Genomic DNA, 17,802 nt, shown 5'->3' on the forward strand with positions numbered 1-17,802 from the left:
CCATTTCTGATACAGAATGCCAGTCCTAACAAAGCTGAGGTCTTGGCCTGATTGATATGTAGAAGGGATGTGCCCTGTTCATTACCCAACGAAATTCTTCTTTAAGTGTAGATATAACACTCTGTGGTGGTGTGGAAGACTTCTGTGCTTGCAGGCAGAAGTGTTCTCTGTTCCTTTCCAGCAGTCTTAGTTTCTTTACTTACTTTCTTTTTGTACTCTACAAGATCCCTTCCCTTTCTCTTTGAGTCTTTCTTTCTGTCCTTAATAGGAAGTTTTCCCTAGTTTCCTTATAAATGCCTTTCTCTTACCTCATGTCCCCTTTGCCTTTGGACTCTTCCCTGGTCTCTGTCTTGACAAACCCTATGGGTGTTTGACAAAGCATTTGGTGCTGGTCTACAGCCCCAGTCACCCCTTCATCACCAAGGCAGCCTGTCTTTACCCCTGAGTTTGCCCCCCGGTGATTATAACAGATTGTTTAGACTTGTTTCCAATAGGACCAGTATTGGCAGGGCTGGTTAGAGATCATGTAGGTACTAACTGACATCTAATCATATTTAACCATGCAGAAGTTTGTATCTTTTTACAATTATCACCTCCAAATGGTCTCAAGTAAATTGCCTTTCTTAGTCTAAAATGGTGAAACACCCATGGTACTTTTTTTGTTGGTTTATCACGATAGTCAGTTTGCACAGTTGAGGGTTTTGTTTCTTTCTTTCTTTTTTTTTTTTTTTTTTTACTTTTCAGGTTTTTAGAAAATTTGGAAGCCATTTGAGGTCTTTTTATAATCCCCAAGTCTTATGTTTCCTAGGTAACATTTTAGATTTAAGTATATACATAGCCATACCAATCATTGACTAATTTTAGTCTTTTACATGAATGGTTAGAAGTTGCATATTTTTTTTTCAATAAAAGTAGTATTAAACTGAGAGGTGATTGATTACATACCTTCTACATTCTGACTTGAGTTTCTTTTAAAATATGTTATTTGAAAGTTGGAGTGAAGTATTTAAAAGATCTTTGTTGTAAGACTTTGTTTATTCAAATCCTTTATGATTTGTATAACCCAAGACTACCAGTAAATTATGAGGAAAGTAAGTTTAATTAAAATGTCAGTTTCCTAAATGTAATTATCTATTTCAGACTATGAAGGGTTATTTTAGGTAGCTTTTTATGAAACACTGCAGGGCACTATTATGATATTCCCATAGAAAGGGAAGGAAAATAATGAATTAGGCAGAGCAGTTTGTAGAATTTTGAATAAAAATGCCATAGAGAAGCTGGATCTGTGTCTTTTTTTTTTTAAGTCTTGCTATGCACTTCAACTCACTATGTAGCCCAGGCTGGTATTGATCTCTTGTGGTGATTCTCCTGTCTCAGCCTCCCAAGTGCTAGGATTGCAGGTGTGCACCACACTGCCTGGCTGGATCTGTGCATTGTGATGGTGCTGTTTACTGGGAGTTTGTCTCCTGGAACTGTTTTTGGATATTGACATGTTTCAAGTTGTGCTAGCCCAAATGGTCATCTGGAAGGCCATGTAAACAATAGTCAGTGCCTTGTAAGCTCATGAAAAAGCAAATCTTAATGAGTAAAGTACTCTTCAAGACCCCAGTAAAATCCTGGAGTAAACCTGTTTCCTTGTGTATGCATTCCTCCTATGTACAGTAAATGTGGGGCAGTGACAGTCATCATATGGGCCATTTTGCACTGTGTGGACCTGGATACAGGGTTTTTCAAACTTTAGAGTCAGTAAGAAGTCGAATTTTTGTCACACGTATTTACTTACTGGGATTGTTTACTTCTTGTTGTAGATTAGTTCTGTAAGGTATTTTTGAGTCTTCACAAGTCTATAAAAAGGTTTAGGTTTGCAAACATTTTTCTCATTATCTGCACTTTAATAAGATATTCAAACCCCTTTTCATCAATTTTGTTTCCCTCTATGAGGGACTGGACTAACACAAATAACTTTAAATTTTATTTTCTATATATTTTTTATTTTATTTTATTGTGTGCTCTCACTTTCTTATGGTTGGTGAAGTGTTGTAGTACAATATTTTTAGCAATGTTTATTCTTAACCCAGGTACCAGGGATCAAACTGAGGTCCTTGTGCTTACACGGCAGGCAGCGAAACCACTGGGCTAAATCCCCGGCCCTGTTCTTAACTATTTTGAAGTATATGTTTCAGTGGCATTAAATACATTAACACTACTGTGATGAAGACATACTTTACAGTGAAGGAAGCTAAGAGGTACATAATAATTCACATAGAAACTATTCTAGACCAGAAAGTGTACATGTAGGAAATATTTATATTTCTGGATAAAATTTTTATGAATTTTTATCTTCTTACATAAAGGGTGAATGGAAAAATAAGTGATTTTTGTATGAATTTTCTATTGTTGTGCAACAAATTATGACAGATTTAGCAGCTTAAAAGAAAGCCCACTTGCCATCTCATTATTTTTATGGGTCAAGAATCTGCGGGGCAAGGTTTAGTTCAGTGGTTCTGGTGCCTCCTTCACAAGTGCAAGGTCCAAAGTTCGATCCCTGGTACCGGAAAAAAAAAAAAAAAAAAGAATCTAGACACACCTTAGCTAGGTCTTATGTCTAGTGTCTCAGAAGATGTTCAAGGTCTCAGTTGGAACTACATTTCTCTCTAGAGCTCTTGTTCTTTTATCAGCTCATGTGGTGGTTGGAAGAATTCAGCTCCTTGTGGTTTAGGACTGAGGACCTCATTTTCATTCTGTGTCCACCTGATCAGGAACCATAATTAGAGCGGCAGAAATCTTCACATACGATTTATAAAGTGGATCACATTCTACTTACAGTTCTGCCCACACTTGAAGGGGAAGGGATATTATTAGGGATTGGGTCATTGGGGTTATCTTAGAATTCTGCTTATTATACCTATTTTATTTTATCAGTGTGTTTCTAAGGTTCAGGAGGTAGGAGCAGGATCCTCTTTCTCCTCCATAGCTGTTTCTGGAACACTATTCTCTTACCTCTGTTGAAAAATAACAGCAACAAAATCTAATTAAGGAAACACTGATACTTTGAGACTTGTGGTATTTGGCATGATTGCTATCTCTCCCCTTTTATTGCCACTTCCCATATTACTGGTATCTCTTGTTCATAAAAATACATTGACTCTTGACCCAGTTTTCCGTGCCCACCACATGGAGATGTTTCAGGTCTTTTAGAGGGAAGAAAACATTGCAAGGAGCAAGGGCCTTTTGATTTTTTTCAAAGTGAATTTTAGGCAGAAAGATTATAGAAGCTTAATTTTCTCTTTATATTACATTTTATAGTTATCTTTTAGTTACCTTAGATATCTGAAACAAATGTTTTATGTTGACTTTATTAACACCAGCCTGCCTTAGCTAAGAGGTAAAGGATAGGAATCAGAAACTGGAGTACAACTTTAGAGCTCCATCAGCTTGATTTTGAGCCCTAAAATTCTTTTACTGTAATTAACCAAGTGAAAAGGCCCTTAGAGAAGGAGATGCTGAGGGACTCAGTCCATATTCTGACTGGTCAGCTGCCTGGATCCACTGAGACAGGTAAAAAGGTTTATTTTAACATGGGTATGCCTAGTCTCTTACAGTGTGTTTTCGCTTCCGGGTATCAGTTATGTCAGTATCAGTATTGTCCTTACCCCATGGTGACTTGGTAGGAAGTTTGTCAGAACCCATTTTTTCCCCATACTATCTCTTTTCTTGAGTATTGTTTTCCTGAGTCCCATAATAGATTGGTTGTGTCTTCCTTGGAGATCTGACTTGATTGCAGAAAGATTTCGTAAAGCTTTATCTTCACAAATGCTCAGAATTCAGCTCTTGGAAGAGCCATTACAGAAGAATTTACTTACTTTTGTGGATCATTTTGTATTTTTCTCCAAAATTCTACAGCATACTTTCAAAAGCAGCTGCCAGTAGTTTGACTTGTTCTGAATTCTTTATGTAGCTTCTCCCTTTGTGATCTGGAGTGAGGGAGGTTAGGTGCTACCTGGCAGACTCACCTCTCAGTGGCCATTTTCGAGAAGGGCTGTGGTCAACAGTGTCATCACTAGCCACTCAGATGTGAAAATAAATGTGAATGGGTTAAAGTTCATTTAGGCCCCTATTATGCTGGTTACATTTAAGTGCTCAGTAACTGCATGTGACTGGTAGTTACCATACTGGACAGTGGAGATGTGGAGATGGAAGTGTCTGCTTTTCTTTTGGGGTTAGCTCAGCAACTCTAGGCTGGGACTTAGCTGTTTTTCTAAAGGCAGTTGAGTTATATAGTACTTGCAAGTCTGCTTCCTGCCCCATCTAAAGGATTTAATGTTGGCATAGAGAAGACCACTTAGTCCTTTGGGAGCTCTCTGTAATGTTGGAAATCTGCACGTGTTTCCTATTCATGTTGTAACAAATTTCCACACACCTAATTAGCTTAAAACAGCACAGATTTATTATCTCACTGGTTTTTTTTTGTATATCCTTTTATTGGTACATTTTAGGTGTACAATATAATGTGATTCCTCATTGGAGATATGCACCTTTGCATACTGTCTTGGTTCTTATTTTTTCCCCCTTCCCCTGCTCTCCCTTCAACCCCTCCATCCCTCCCTATTTACAAAGACTTTGTTTCCATTTTTTCATTTTCTCATATTAATTCCATTCCCTCTTGCCTTTCCCCTGTCCCTCCCAGTTCCCCCTCCCCTTTGCCCCTTTTCTTCCTGTTTCGTATTATCTATTATAACGTTTAGTCCTTATTTACACTTTCAATTTCTCACACTAGAGAAACTATTCGGTATTTACACATGTGTGTCCTGTTTATTTCACTTAAGAGTATTGCCTCAGTGTGGATCCATTTAGCAATAAATATCTCTAATTTCTCATTTTTGATGGCTGGGTAGTACTCTATTTTATTAAAAAACCACATTTTCTTGATCCAGTCTCCAGCTGATGGGCATTTGGGCTGTTTCCAAGTTTTAGCTATTACAGACTGTGCAGCTATGAACACGGGTGCACATACAGCACTGTGGTATGATTCTTTTAATTCTGTGGGGAAGATCCCCAGCAGGGGAATAGCTGGGTCAAATGAGACTTCCAGTCCTAGTTCTTTGAGGTATCTCCATACTGATTTCCACAGTGGTTGCACCAGTCTACATTCCCACCAGCAGTGGACCAGTGTTCCTCTTTCTCCACAGCCGCGCCAGCATTTATTATTGGTTCATTTCATGATAGAGGCCATTCTTTCTGTAGTGAGGTGGAATTTCAGCTTTCTTTTCATTTGCACTTCTCGAATGACCAGTGATGTTGACCATTTTTTCATATGTTTCTTTGCCATGTCTACTTCTTTGTGTGAGAAATATCTGTTCATTTCAGATGCCCATTTTTGGATTGGGTCTTTAAATTTGGGAGGTCGGAGGTTTTAAAGTTCTTTATAGATTCAAGATAGTAGACCTTTGTCTGAGGGACCGCTGGGGAAAATTTTTGCCCACATTGTGGGTTCTCTGTTTACACTGCTGGTGGTTTCTCTTGCTGAGCAGAAGCTTTTTAGTAAGAAGAGATCCCACTTGTTGATTGTTTGTACTAGTTCACGGGCAACTGAGGTTTTGTTCATAAAATCTTCTCCTACACCAATGTCTTCAAGAGTTCTCCCTAACCTCTGTTCCAGCCGGTTCAGCGTTTCTGTTTTTATATTTAGACCTTTAATCCATTTCGATTTTAGATTAGTGCATGGTGAGAGATATAGGTCTAGTTTTAGTCTTTGACAAACCCAATTTCTCCAGCAGAGAAAAGAGGCTGTCTTTCCTCCAGCGAGGGTGTTTGGCTCCTCTGTCAAAGATGAGGTGGCTGAGTGTGTCCGGAGTTGTTTCTGCATCTTCTAACCTGTTCCAGTGGTCTTCAGGTCTGTTTCTTTGCCAGTACCATGCTGTTTTTATCACAGTAGCTTTGTAGTATAGCTTCAAGTTGGGGGTTGTAGTACCCCCTGCCATGTCTCTGTTACCTAGAATTGCTTTTGCTATTCTGGGTCTCTTCTTGTTCTAAATGAATTTTTGGATTATTTTCTCAAGGTCCATGAAGTATGCTGCTGGGATTTCAATTGGGATTGCAGTGAATCTATATAGCAGTTTTGGAAGTATGACCATTTTCACCATGTTGATCCTTCCTACCCAGGAGCAAGGGATGTCTTTCCATTTTCTGATATCCTCTTCAATCTCTTTTTTCAAAGTGCTATAGTTTTCAGAGAAGAGGTCTTTGATGTCTTTTGTTAGGTTGATTCCTAGGTATTTCAGTTTTGAGGATGGTATTGTGAAAGGAATTGTTTGCCCTATTTCTCTCTCAGTGAGTCTGTTGTTTGTGTAGAGGAAAGCTATTGATTTTTGTGTGTTGACCTTGTATCCAGCTACTCTACTGAACTTGGTTATTAAGTCTAGAAGACTTTTTGGTGGAGTTCTGGGGGTCTTTGATATAGAGTATCATGTCATCTGCAAATAATGACAATTTGATTTCTTCAGTTCCTATCTTTATTCCTTTTATTTCTTTGTCTTGTCTAATTGCTGTTGGTAATGTTTCCAAAACTGTATTGAACAGGAGTGGGCATAGTGGACATCCTTGTCTTGTTCCTGATTTTAGTGTGAAGGAGTTCAGTTTTTGACCATTTAGTATGATATTGGCTGTTGGTTTTTCATAGATGGCTTTTATCAGATTGAAGTCGGGACTGTCTATTCCAATTTTTTGTAGGGTTTTTATCATAAATGTGTGTTGGATTTTGTCAAATGCTTTTTCTGCATCTATGGAGATGATCACATGGTTTTTGTCCCTGGCTCTATTGATATAGTGTATTACATTGATTGATTTGCGTATGTTGAACCATCCCTGCATCCCTGGGATGAATACCACTTGGTCAGGGTGTATGATCTTCTTCATGATCTTCTGCATTCTATTCGCCAGTATCTTAGTAAGGATTTTTGCATCTATGTTCATTAGTGAGATTGGCCTATAGTTCTCTTTTTCGGTTGGGTCTTTCTCTGCTTTGGGGATCAAGGTGATGTTTGCTTCCAGGAATGAATTTGGGAGTATTGCTTCCCTTGGAATTTCATTGAAGAGTTTAAACAGTAGTGGCAGTAGTTCCTCTTTAAATGTGTTGTAGAATTCAGCGGCGAAGCCATCAGGACCCAGGCTTTTCTTGGTTGGTAAGTTTTTAATTAAGTTTTCAATTTCATTGATTGATATGGGGTTGTTTAGAATTTTTAGGTCTTCTTCACTCAACTTTGGTAATTCATACATGTCTAGGAATCTGTCCATTTCTTCTGTGTATTCCATCTTTTTGGCATATAGGTTCTCGTAATAGGTATTGATGATCCTTTGGATTTCTGCTGGGCCTGTTGTAATTTCACCCTTTTCATTCCTAATTGCATGGATTTGGGCCTTTTCTTTCCTTTTTCTGATAGGGTTGGCTAAGGGTTTGTCAATTTTGTTTATCCTTTCGTAGAACCAACTCTTGGCTTCATTGATTTTTTGTATTGTTTTCTTAGTCTCCATGGCATTGATTTGTGCTCTGATCTTTATAATTTCCCCCTTTCTATGGGCTTTGGGTTTGTCCTGCTCTTCTTTTTCTAGAAGCTTGAGGTTCAGCATCACGTTGTTTAATTGGGTTCACTCTGTATGAATTTCCCTCATAAGACTGCTTTCATTGTGTCCCATAGATTCAGACAGGTTGTATTGTCATTGTCATTTAATTGAAGGAACTGTCTGATTTCTTCTTTAATTTCCTCTGTGACCCATTGGTTATTCAGAAGTGTGTTGTTCAATTTCCGCATGTTAATGAAGTTTTTGCGGTTTCTTTTGCTATTGATCTCCAATTTCATTGCACTATGGTCTGATAATATACAGGGGATAACTTCAGTTCCTTTGCACTTACCTAAATATGTTCTATGAGCGAGTATATGGTCTATTTTGGAGAACGACCATGTGCAGCTGACAAGAATTTGTATTCTGATTTTGTGGGGTGAAACACTCTGTAAACATGTTAAGTTCATTTGTTCAAGAGTTTGAGTTGTAGTATTTCATTGATTATTTTTTTTCTAGTTGATCTATTTGTGACAATGGGGTATTGAGGTCCCCCACTACTACTGTATTAGTGCTTATTTGATTTTTCATGTCCATTAGTATTTGTTTTATATAGTTGGGTGCACTAGTGTTTGGTGCATAGATATTTATGACTGTCATCTCTTCCTCTTGGATTGTTCCCTTACAAGGGTGTAGTGTCCTTCTTTTTCTCTCTTAGTCAGTGTTGGTTTGAAATCCACTTCAGGTGCAAAGAGGATAACTACTCCTGTTTTTTCTGGGTTCCTGTCACATGGAGTATTATATTCCACCCTTTAACTTTCAGTCTATGAGTTTCTTTTTGATTTAGGTGTGTGTCTTGTATGTAGCTTATTGTTGGATCTTGCTTCTTGACCCATTCTGCCAGTCTATTTCTTTTGATTGGTGAATTGAGATCATTAACATTGATGGTTATGACTGATATGTACTGACTTACCATTGTCATGACTTTTTGTGTTGGATCCTCCCCTTTTGCTTTAATTTCTTGTCATGCCCGACGGATTCATTCTGATGGGCTTCCTGGGGTTGTGAACCACATTGTCTTTTCCTAGGATTTTGTCTAAAATTTTTTGGAGTGCTGGTTTGGTATTCATGAAGTTCCCAAGGTGCTCTTTGTAATGAAAATATCTTATTTCTCCATCAATTTTGAAAGATACAGTTTGCAGGTATATCAATCTGGGTTGGAGATTTTTTTCTTTTAGGGCTTGAAATATATCACTCCTAGCTCTTCTTGCCTTGAGGGTTTCGGTTGAGAAGTCTGCTGCGATTCTGATGGGCTTTCCTTTGTATGTGATTTGTTCCTTTTCTCTAACTGCTTGTAGAATTTTGTTGTGTTGTGTTTCTGGAATCTTAACAATTATATGCCTATGTATATATTTTTTTTGATCAAGGGTTGTTGGAGTCCTACATGCCTCACTTACCTGTATGTCAAGTTCTTTTCCCCTGCTTGGGAAGTTTTCTACCATCACTTCTGTGAACAGTTTTTTTATGTCATCTGCACTCTCGCCTCTTTCTTCATTGACTCCAATCAGTCTTATGTTATTCTTCCTTGCATCATCTAGCAACTGCAGGATTGATTACTCATGGCCCCTTAAAATTTTAAGGAATTTTTTTTTTCCTGTTCACTAATTGTAATCTTATCTTCTGTATCTTAAATTCTGTCTTCACATTGGCTCATTCTGCTGCATAGACTTTCAATGGAGTTTTTAATCACCTGGAAATCTGTTTGCATCTGTTTTATGAATTCAATTTGTTTCCTATGTTGGGATTGCATCATGTTCCTCAGCTCCTCTATTTTTTTATCTGTATTCTCTCTAGATTTATTAATCATGTCTTTCACTATGGACACAATCTTAGCTTGTGAGAAATTATTTCTAATTCATTTTTTCCAGATCCTCTTTTGTTGCTAGTTCAGGGAGTCCAGGTGGTTGAGTATCACAGTGTTCCATCTTGTTTCCCTTTAGGGTTGCTGTAGGTGATCTGGAAGTCTGGTTCTGTGGCTTCTTTGCTTGTCGTCTCATTTTGACGTAGGGGTTGATGTGTGTGTGTTTGTTCCTGGCACCCATGCGCAGCTCACCTCCTCTGTGCTGGGAGCCGTGGCACACCTACCAAAAGTTTCCTCCTGCCTGGGAGCCGTGGCATGCCAACCTGGAAGTCTACTCTGAGCTGGGAGCCATGGCATTCCGACCTGGAAGTCTCCTATGTGCTGGGAGCCGTGGCCCACTGACCTGGAAGCCTTCTCTACTCTGGGAGCTGTGGCACGCCTACCCAGAAGCCTCTTCCTGCCTGGGAGTCATGGAGCACCTACCTGGAAGTCTCCTCTGGGCTGAGAGCTGTGGCATGCCGACCCGGAAGCCTCCTGTATGCTGGGAGCCGCGGCACACCTACCCGGAAGCCTCCTCCTGCCTGGGAGCCATGGCGCACCAACTTGGAAGTCTCCTCTGGGCTGGGAGCCATGGTATGCTGATCCGGAACCGATCTCATTCTTTTATAAGTTAGAAATCTATCTGGTACAAATTCATGAGGCTAAACTCAAGATATTGGCTGTTTCTAATCCTTTCTGGAAGTTCCTAAGGAGAGTCTTGTTTTCTTGCTTCTTCAAGTTTTCAGCAGAATTAAGTTTCCTAAGATTGTAGATCTGAGGTTATATATCCCAGCTCTTGAGCCACTCACATTCCTTGCCTCCTGGCCCCCTTCCTTAATAGTCACTGTTTTTAAAAGGCAAATGCATGATTCAGATATCTCCTGTCTCTTTCATCACATCTCTTTTACTTCGGCTGAGTAAGATTTTCTGCTTAAAAGGAGCTCATGTGTTTATACTGGGCATGCTTAGATAATCTCTCCATCTCAAGGTCTATAAATTTAAGAAATAATATGAAATCACTTGATTTATAAGGGAACATGTTAGGGCATAGGCATCTTTGATGGAGTGTTGGAGTATTATTTGTTGTACCACATCTGTCCAGAATATTTCTTTACCCATTATTAAGCAAAATTTATTTAAAATGTACCTTATTTGGATTGTCTTTAAATTTGGGGGGGGGGGTCTGATTTTTTTGAACTCTTTGTATATTCTAAATATTATTTCTTTGCCTGAGGCATAGCTGGTAAATTTTTTTTTCCTTCTGTGTGTTGTTTCTTGACTGTAGATTTCCAAAAATGATATATGAAATGAATAGTCCCTTCAGATGAAGAACTACAAACACCGAATACAAATAAAATGAAAAAAAAATGTTCAGCCTCACCGGTCATTTGAGAAATGCAAATTAAAACAACACTGAGATTCCATTTCACTGTAGAAAGAATGGGTATCATAAAGAAATCAACCAATAACAAATGCTGGCAGGGCTGTGGGGAAAAAGGAACCCTTCTCCACTGTTGTTGAGGTTGTAAATTGGTACAACCAGTATAGAAATCAGTATGGAATTTCCTCAAAAAACTAAAACTAGAGGTTCCATTTGACCCAAGTATTCCCCTTCTTGGTATCTCAAAACAGTTAAAAGCATCAACTTACGGTGATATATGCACACCCATTTAAAGCAGCGCAATTTGAAATAGCTAAATCTTGGAAACAGCCTAGATGCCCATTAATGGATGAATGGATGAAGAAAATTTGATTCTTATATACAATGTAGTACTACTCTTCCATAAAGAAGGATAAATGAGACATTTTTAGGTAAATGGATACACCTTGAGAGTGTACTTTTAAGTGAAATTAATCAGACACATGTTTAAATATCCTGTTGATTCTCTTATGTGAGATGCCAAAAGTGCAAGTAAGGACCAAAATGGATGATAGATTTTGGGAAGTAGGAAGAAATTTTTCAAAGAGGAAGAGGGATAAGGGAGGGGAGGGGGGAATGGAAAGGAGAAAAAGTAAAAAAAGAGAATGGAAGGAAAAAAACGGAAACAAAGCTTTTGTAAATGGGGAGGAAAGGAAAGGTTAAAGGGTGGGGAGGAGAATGGGAAGAAAAGAATTAAGATTTACTACATACGGGTACAAATTCCCTGTTATGAATGTGATCAATATATATGACAAGTATGTACTAATAAACGCAGTTTAAAAAATTAAAAAATAAAAAGAATGATGTTACCTTTGATATCTGAAAAAAATGTGTCTTATTTGAAGAGGATAATTAAGATCCTGTGACTTTTATGTAAATGATATAATAAATTTACTTTTTGAGACAATCAAGGAAGGACAGGAAACCTCAAGAGACTCATGGAGAAAATAAAGAAATTGGAGAAGTTCTATCACTTAGAGGAAATCATTGCATCTTAAATGTTTTGTCTTGTTACAGTGTTAAGCATTGTAATATCCAGAATAGTAGAATTTGGAGAAAATTGTTAAAATATTAGGAAAGAAGAAATGGGCTCTAACAAAGTTATAAATGAGCTATGTATTCATATTTTATTTTTTAAAAAATTAGAAAAGCTGCACAGACGTGGCATTATCATTATAAATATCTGAAATTGAACACTGTTAAAATAATCTTATCAAATTGTAAGTACTTTTTATTATGTATTAAACAGTTTTTTAACATATTAGACAGTTGATTGATAATACTTGTTTTTTATTATGCTTCATTAAAATCTATTTTGTTTGTTGCCATTTGTATATTGGCCATAGATTTATACTATCATTTTTAATTTACTGTATAAAAGACCTCATAACAATGATTGTAGATTATCATTTTAAAAATATAATATGGGGGCCGGGGATGTAGCTCAGTGGTTCTGCTGCCTGCCTTGCAAATGCAAGGATCCGAGTTCGATCCCCAGTACCAAAAAAAAAAAAAAAAAGAATAAAAATATAATACGATACTCTGTCTTTTAAATAAACTATAATTTTTTAGAATGAATATGCTATTTAACTTTTTTATCTTTGATTTATTTCATAGCTAAGAAATCTTTCCAGCTTAGACCTACGTCACATCACTGAATTGGATAATGAAACTGTGATGGAAATTGTCAAGAGGTGCAAAAATCTTAGCTCTCTCAATCTCTGTCTGAACTGGATCATAAATGACAGGTAATTGTTGGAACATCTTAAGAGTACTTTTGTAAAGGAAAATATAGCAAATATGAGCTACATTTATAACAAGGCATGTCAATGTTTAAGTAAAATTGAATGCTGCTTTGCTTTTTCAAATTGATATGCTTCAATTATGAATATCACCTAGATATATACTTTTGTTTTCATTGCTGAGGATTGAACCCAGGGTCTTGGGTGTGCTAGGCAAGTGGTCTACCACTGAGCTACATCCCTAGCTCTAGAGTTACAGTTTTAATGCATCCACTATTTATGAATGTAGCCAGATTTTTATGTGTGTTGATGCAAATGTGTGCCTAAATAATTATAACAGTAGTAGTTTGTTAAATTTTCTTGTTACCCACCCAGGATATATCGTTTGTCTTTATAATATTTTTGCAACTTTTCTTATTGATTTTGCTATTCACTTGTCATGGAAAATGATTCTGAAAAACTATCTCAAACATTATACATTTAGACCTTTTCTTAATGAACATCTTGTTCTCTGTGTAAATATACTTTGCTTTGGAAATGGAAGTGATGTGATGAAGTTTGATATATAGTGTTAAAATATCCAAAGTCCAAAACTTGTCTATAAATAATGATAGACCCTTTTTTATATATTGCACGAAGGAAGGAAAATTCTTCATAGTAGGCCTTTAAAAACATTGGCATGGCACCACTGGTTAGTTTAGGTCACTTTATAAACACAGGCATGAGTCAAGATTCTTGCCCACTAAATTTACAGGAATTTTTTTTTAAGATAGGCCACCAAGAAACTTCACACTTTCAAAATAGAAAGTACTATTTCTAGCTAATAGAACCTCTATAGATTGAAATGTTTTTTAAGTAGAAGTTTAAATTATAGATCAGATAATACTTTAAATGTAAAGCTGTCTTCCCCACTTTTAATTTCTTTTTTAGACTTTGAAAATAAAATCATATGGATTGCACTTTCCTCAATTTTGGGAAATTCAAATGATTTTTTTGATTGCCCAGAATTATTTAAATTATATAATAGCCTTGACTTTATTCCTTCTTAGTAAAAATTTTCTAGATTTTACTTTATTTATTTAAAAATTTTAACTTATACAGTATATAAAATTTATTCACATATATAAAATTTTAATTTATATGTAAAAATTATAAATATGGAGTACCCGTATGATGTTTCAATATATGTTTATATAATGTTTAAATCAGTTTGAATATGCCTGTCTCTTAAAAAATTTATCCATTTGTTAATGGTGGAAACATTCATGATCCTTTCATTTAGATTTATCATTATTTATAATTGCTGTTACTGTGCAGTAACACACCAGGACTTCTTGTTTCTGTCTGTGACTCAGTATCCATTGATAACCATTCCCATTGATTGATAATATTCTTAACTTTCAAGAGATCAGTTTTTTCAGATTCCATATATGAGGATCATCTAGCATCTGTCTTTCTGTGTTTGTCTTACTGCACTTAACATAATGATCTCTAGTTGCATACAAATTTCACAATTTTATGGGTTTTTTATGGATCAGTAGTATTCTATTAAGTACATGTACTGCATTTTGTTTATCCATTCATCACTTGATAGAAATTTAGGTTGATTCCATTTTCTTGGCTATTACGAATATGCTGCAAGGAACATGGAAGTGCAGATCTGTCTTTGACAATTTAATTTCCTTTGGATATGTATACATAATGTGGGATAGTTGGATAATATGGATGTCCTATTTTTAATTTTTTGTGGAACCTCTGTACTGTTTTCTATAATGACTATACTAACTGACATTCCTACCAATAGTTTGTAGGGGTTCCCTTTTCTCCACATCTCACCAGCAGTTGTTATCTGTTGCTTTTTGATATAGCTATTCTTACTGATGTGAAGTGATACCTCATTGTGGTTTTGATTTCTTAAATGATTAGTGATGTTGAGCATTTTTAATATACCTGTTGGTCATTTATATGTCTTCCTTTGAGAAATGTCTATTTCAGGCTATTGCCCATTTTTAAATTGCATTATTTTATTTAATTGTTTTTGTTGGTATTGAATTAAGTCCTTATATATTCTGAATATTTGTCCCTTGTTGTGTAGTTTGCAAATATTTTCTCCCATTCTGTGGGTTCTTTTCACTGTGATGATTGTTTCCTTTGCTCTGCAGAAGCTGTATAGTTTTGTGTAATCTCATTTTTTGTAAATTAGTGTTTGTTTCTTGTACTTTTGGAGTCTTGTCCAAAAAAATCTTTGCCCATTACAATGTCATGAAATATTTCCCTTATGATTTCTTATAGTGGTTTCTTAGTTTCAGGCCTCATGCTTAAGTGTTTGATCCCTAACTTTTTTTCCGTACATGTTTTCTAATATTTCAAAGTTTTGTATTTTCTTCAAAATTCACTGATGTACTATGGATGTGTGATTATCACTTATGAAAGGTTTTTATTATTTTACAGTAATACTCACCAAAGTACACTAAAATATAATGAAAATTGATCACAATTTAAAAATTCATTTTTTTCTGTATACAAGTAATTAACATTATTCTGTATAGACAATTATATGACAGTTTGTAGTAATCTTTAGGAAGCTTTTAATAAGAAATAATAAAATAAGAACATAAATAAACATTATCTTATGGTTTTAGTTTTTAACATTAACTTAATACTGAGGTAAATTTCTTAGTTTTGCTTTCAGTTAAAGGGATGACTTTTTCTGCAATAAAATGATTATATTCCATGACAGTTGTCTGTATATCTGACCTATATATCCTCACATTGTGACCTGTGGAAGAGTCAGTAACTGGAGAATACTGTAATTGGGAAATAAAAATTAGTCCATATATGATTATGTATATGGATTACTCCTAAGTAAATATTTGCATAGGTTTGTATCATTTTAACAGATATTCAGGGATTTCTAATCTTCAAGCTCTTTAAATGTTTAGTTGCCCATAATGGCTAATGTACTAATGAAAATATAGGCAGGATTCATATTCCCTTCCTTCCCTTTGTTAGGTGTTATGTACTCAAGCTTTTCATTGTTTCAATCATTTTTTTTCCTCCTACTTAACTGTAATGGTTATTTGGTGTTTGAACCTAAATATATGTATGAAGAGATTTATTTGCAAGAAATGAAAGTGTTATTTTTATGTGTTTATTGGAAAAGTTTGGATTAATTGAGAAAACATGCATTTTAATGAGGTTGAGCAGTAGAGTTTTAAAGATCAGACTCTTTTAGGTTTTAATTACCTACTTGCACTTATCCTGTGTACTGTAATAGAAGTTTCAAACATTAAAATCCACTTTGCAGTATCATCTAAATTACTCATCTCATTGTTCTTGCCATACTGTATTACTAAGCTAAGTAATATTTGTAATTATATTGGTATAAATCTAGCACTTCCCATCAGACTTAATTATAATTTCAGCACTTAGCTGAAATGGGTTAATAACCTTTAATATAGAGGGCACTGGGATGAACTAATGCATTTAGCCTATCAATTAGCTTCTGTTTTACATTTGTTCATTGTTATTATCCTTCAGTAAATCAGGAAGCATTTATTAACCTCCTACTAAATACTTGGCACTGTGTCTCAGACTGTGAGCACTGAGACCCTGTTGCTTTCAAAGGTCACTCCTCTTAGGTGACATATGACTTAATGATAATAATGAGCCTTGTAAGGATAGATGGGAAGAAAGAAACCTTTATTACCCAGGTAATTGATAGACACTTTACACATGTTCTCATTTGTGCCTTTCAATATCTTTTGTTCAAGGGAAGGTCATACTATTTCTGTTAAATTTAGACCATTTGTTTGACTTTTCTTTGGCTTTTCAATGGATGTACTTTTTGTCATTGTGTAATAAAAATTGGGTAAGGACAAACAAGAAAAAGTGAATGGCTCCTGATTCTATTTTTCATTTGATAGCTGCAATTCACACACAGTTGACGTTTATATGTAAAATTCTTAGTTTTTTTGTATTTACTGAGCTCATTTTTTTCAATAATAGAAACTGTGGATAATATTTTATATATAATACCTATTACAAGGATCTATATTTTATGTTGGTAGTTTTAAAAAAGGATTCCTCACATTAAAATTTGACGCTAGTCTCAGTTCTTCTTACATAAGGTTTATCCTAGGTTTTGAAAGTTATTGTCTATGAATATTATTTTTGAAGCTCAAAATTTAAAAATAGGTGATGATTGAACAACTTTTCTGTTATGCTAATGGTATATGTTAACATTTAGTCTTCCTGGAATTGATCTGTGTGACTAAGACATGCTGTTCTTTATCTTTGTTTTTCTAAAAGTACTTTTTATATTGAGAGAGTTAAACACCATGATATTTCCTTGTATTCAGAGGGATGGTCTAGTAGTCATTTGACATTTACCATTACTTTTGAATACAAATAAAATCTAAGTGTTTCATGAAAAGAGAACACTGACTGTTTCTATCAGTGCTTTAAATTAAACATCTGGTTATTATGTCTCTTCTACTCTCTCTGACTCTGTTTATTAAAATATTTATTTTTACTTGCTAAAATTTTTTTGTTATTTTATATCCAGTTGTGTCTGCAGCATTTTTGTATGTTTGACACAGAGTGTAAAAGTAGCATGTTTTGGGCCAGGGATTTACCTCATTGGTGCTATACCTGCTTTGCAAGCACAAGGTCCAGAGTTCGATCTCTGGTATGAAAAAAAAAAAGTAACATATTTTGGATATAAAAAGTTGATATGTAAAAACCTTAATGATTTTAAGCATCATCATAACAGTATGTTTAAAATGGCTTCCTATGGGCTTTTTTTTTATGCCAATAAGACTTGAAAGAAATCGTATTTTAAGAGATCTTAACAAAAGTTCTTTTTGAGTTTTAAAGCCACTATCAAACAGTCTTTCCATTTCAATTTTTAACATTGTTCCTGAAAAATATGAGTTCACTCCTATGATCTGTATACCTGTTATTAAATGGTCCTTTTATTGATAGTGGACCTTGCTTGCTTATGAACTAAGAGAAAATTTAAGGGTAATATAAGAGAAATTAAAGATTAAGTAGCATGCATTATGTAACATCACAAAGCATAGCAAAACCCATGGTTTTTCATTGCTATTACAAAATATGGGGGATCCATAATATGATGAAAAGAGGTTTATTTAGCACACAATTTAGGAAACTGAAAGTTT

At 35.4% G+C, this 17,802-nt stretch overlaps 1 protein-coding gene across 5 annotated transcripts in view; it reads left to right on the top strand.

Moving 5' to 3' along the window:
• Fbxl17 (F-box and leucine rich repeat protein 17) overlaps nt 1-17,802 on the top strand; it is a 489,427-nt gene that overhangs the window by 168,301 nt on the left and 303,324 nt on the right. For 3 of the 5 annotated variants that reach the window (XM_087180687.1, XM_021255850.2, XM_004841762.4), the window contains one exon: nt 12,495-12,625. The exons of the other annotated variants lie outside the window; for them this stretch is intronic. In XM_087180687.1, the coding sequence (XP_087036813.1) occupies nt 12,495-12,625 (131 nt within the window). The remainder of the gene's footprint in view (nt 1-12,494; nt 12,626-17,802) is intronic. 5 annotated transcript variants of the gene reach the window in all.

This window comes from Heterocephalus glaber, unplaced genomic scaffold (assembly GCF_053883595.1).
Source record: "Heterocephalus glaber isolate CG9 unplaced genomic scaffold, H.glaber_assembly_v1.0 deba00001465, whole genome shotgun sequence".
NCBI classification, from domain to species: Eukaryota; Metazoa; Chordata; class Mammalia; order Rodentia; family Bathyergidae; genus Heterocephalus; species Heterocephalus glaber.